Consider the following 2,500-nt stretch of genomic DNA (forward strand, 5'->3'; position numbering starts at 1 on the left):
TGTGTGTGTACGTGAGTGTGTGTGTGTTTATTGCCGATGAGTGGCTGGGAGAGGGGAGGCATTAGCAGGTGATGGAACAGACTGAGGTGATTAAGCCTGAGAATGATGGGGGAGTGTGTGTGTGTGTGTGTGTTTGTGTGTGTCTGTGTATGGACGCCTGCTCACTCAGTCGTGAAATCAAGCACCAGAAAGGGAAGCTGAAATTACGTTTTTTCTGCCCAACAGAATGTGTGTGTGTGTGTGTGTGTGTGTATGTATGTGGGCATTTTGGGGGATATGAGCAAGTCTGTGTGAAAGTGTGTGTATGTGTGTATGAGAGTGTGTATGAGAATAATGTGTGTGGTTTGTGTGAGTTAGTGTGTGTGTGTGTAGGTGGTTTTGGGGCTTTGCGAACTGCATTCGCTCAGGTAATGAGAACAGACTGTTCTTCATTTTAATCCCCTGCCCCGCCCCATCCATCTGTCTAGAGGTGACTGGCTGACCCCACTGTCAATCAAGCAGGCAGCGGCTAATGAACAATGTTCTCTTAATCAAAAGACAAGCTGGGGACGAGAACATCAACCAGCCACTGTATCAGCTGCTGGAGAAAAAGCTGTCAAATCCCAAACTCAAACACACACACAGCCAGACTGATAATGAGAGTGTGTGTGTTGGTGTCTGTGTGTGTGTGTCTGTGTGTGTGTGTGTGTGTGTTTGTGTCTGTGTGTCTGTGTCTGTGTGTGTGTCTGTCTGTGTGTTTGTGTATGCCTGTCTACTGTAATGAATGTTTCAGATATGCCACTGTTAGATGAACAGATTTAAACAATATGGAGCTGGGTAGTCAGTGAATCCCCATTCCGTAACCCTGGTAGAGGACATGCAACGATGGAGCAAGAGACTGCAGAGTGTGTTTGTGTGGGTGTTTGGGAGTGTGTGTGTGTGTTATCAGATCTACTTGATCCGGGGAAGTAGAGAGAGAGTGGGAGCTTGAGCATAACTAGTGCTAGTAGGTCCAGCGTGGCTGCATTAGTGTATGTATGTGTGTGTGTGTGTGTGTGTGTGTGTGTGTGTGTGTGTGTGTGTGTGTGTGTGTGTGTGTGTGTGTGTAAGCCAGAGCAGGACTAGTGCTAGTAGGTCTAGCACAGCTGCGTTAGTGTCTGTGGTGTTCTGTGAGTCTCTCCACTCTGCTGCTGAATCAATATCCTGCTGCTGTCTGTCTATCAATCTATCTCTCTCCCCAGCTTAACTGATTCACACCAGCATGGCCTCTTTATTCACAAAAAGAGACAGAGAGAGAGAGAGAGAGAGAGAGAGAGATATCTGAAGATGAGAGAGCGAGAAAGAGAATGGACGGAGGGGGTGAGAGTTAGGCAAAGAGTGAACAAAACAGAGATAAAGAAATGGAGGGAGAGATACTGAGTTTAATGATGAGCTTGAGTGAGGGATGACAGAAAGACAAAGACTGGAAGAGAAGAAGAGGGGGAATGATGATGAGATGGGCGGTATAATGAGGTGATGGTGGGAGAGGCAGGCGGAGGGATCTATAGGACATCCCTGATAGTAGAGGGGAGGGGGGGGGGGGGGGCGTAATGAGCTGTCAATCAAACGAGAACTCATTAGGGGAGCAGGACTAAAGGTCTGACATTAACTAAAACTCACTTCACACTCTGGAGGGTCGAACACACACACACACACACACACACACACACACACACACAAAAAAACACACACGCACAACAATGTCTGCAATCACACTCATATTATATGTACTTGCGTGCAGACACAGACACAGACACACGCACACGCACACACTCACAAACACACTTCCTCTGAGATTGAGGATTACAGCATGATGTGCTTGTGTTCCTGACAATGTGCTGGTTGTAAGGTAAGTATTATAAACACAGAGGGACTGTACTAACAGGACATGAGTAAGCCAAAGTAATTTACTCCAGTGGAGGTGTGTGTGTTATCTGCTGCAGGCCAGCGTGTTGAGCATTGTGTGTGTGTGTGTGTGTGTGTGTGTGTGTGTGTGTGTGTGTGTACTCTGACTTGAGCAGGTTTGGTGTTCAGAGACACAGACAGTAATTAAAACTTCACCACTAACTGTAATTAACAGTTAGATAAAGCATGCCTGAGTGCTGCCTGAGAGTAATTACAGATGTTTATTAAAAAGGGGTGCCGACACACGCACACACATGTGTGCACACGCATACACAAACTAATTAAAATGGAGATGGAGATCAATTATTGAGTTTACATCTCCAGTCACGGACAGGAGTAAGTGTACCAAATAAACCAGAAAGAGCACTTGTGTTTGTGTGTGTGTGAGTGTGATGTGGTGTGTGTGTGTGTGTGTGTGTGTGTGTGTGTGTGTGTGTGTGTGCGTGTGGTGTGTGTGTGTTTGAGCAGGCAGCAAAGGCTGGTACCCCTGAACATTCCAAGTATTCAAGTACACCAATGAGCTCAAGGTTTTACGGGGGTGACGGAGGGTACTCACGTTGGCCCCAGCGTCCAGTGC

General features: G+C 46.8%; 1 protein-coding gene across 1 annotated transcript in view; it reads right to left on the reverse strand.

Annotated features, from left to right (window-relative positions):
• Positions 1–2,500, reverse strand: part of man1a2 (mannosidase, alpha, class 1A, member 2) — a 103,131-nt gene that overhangs the window by 13,541 nt on the left and 87,090 nt on the right. The window contains exon 9 of the mRNA XM_080840018.1: positions 2,480–2,500. This exon is cut by the window's right edge and continues 73 nt beyond it. Coding sequence (XP_080696144.1) covers positions 2,480–2,500 — 21 coding nt within the window. The remainder of the gene's footprint in view (positions 1–2,479) is intronic.

The sequence above is a fragment of the Sprattus sprattus genome, assembly GCF_963457725.1.
Source record: "Sprattus sprattus genome assembly, chromosome: 5".
Taxonomy (NCBI): Eukaryota; Metazoa; Chordata; class Actinopteri; order Clupeiformes; family Clupeidae; genus Sprattus; species Sprattus sprattus.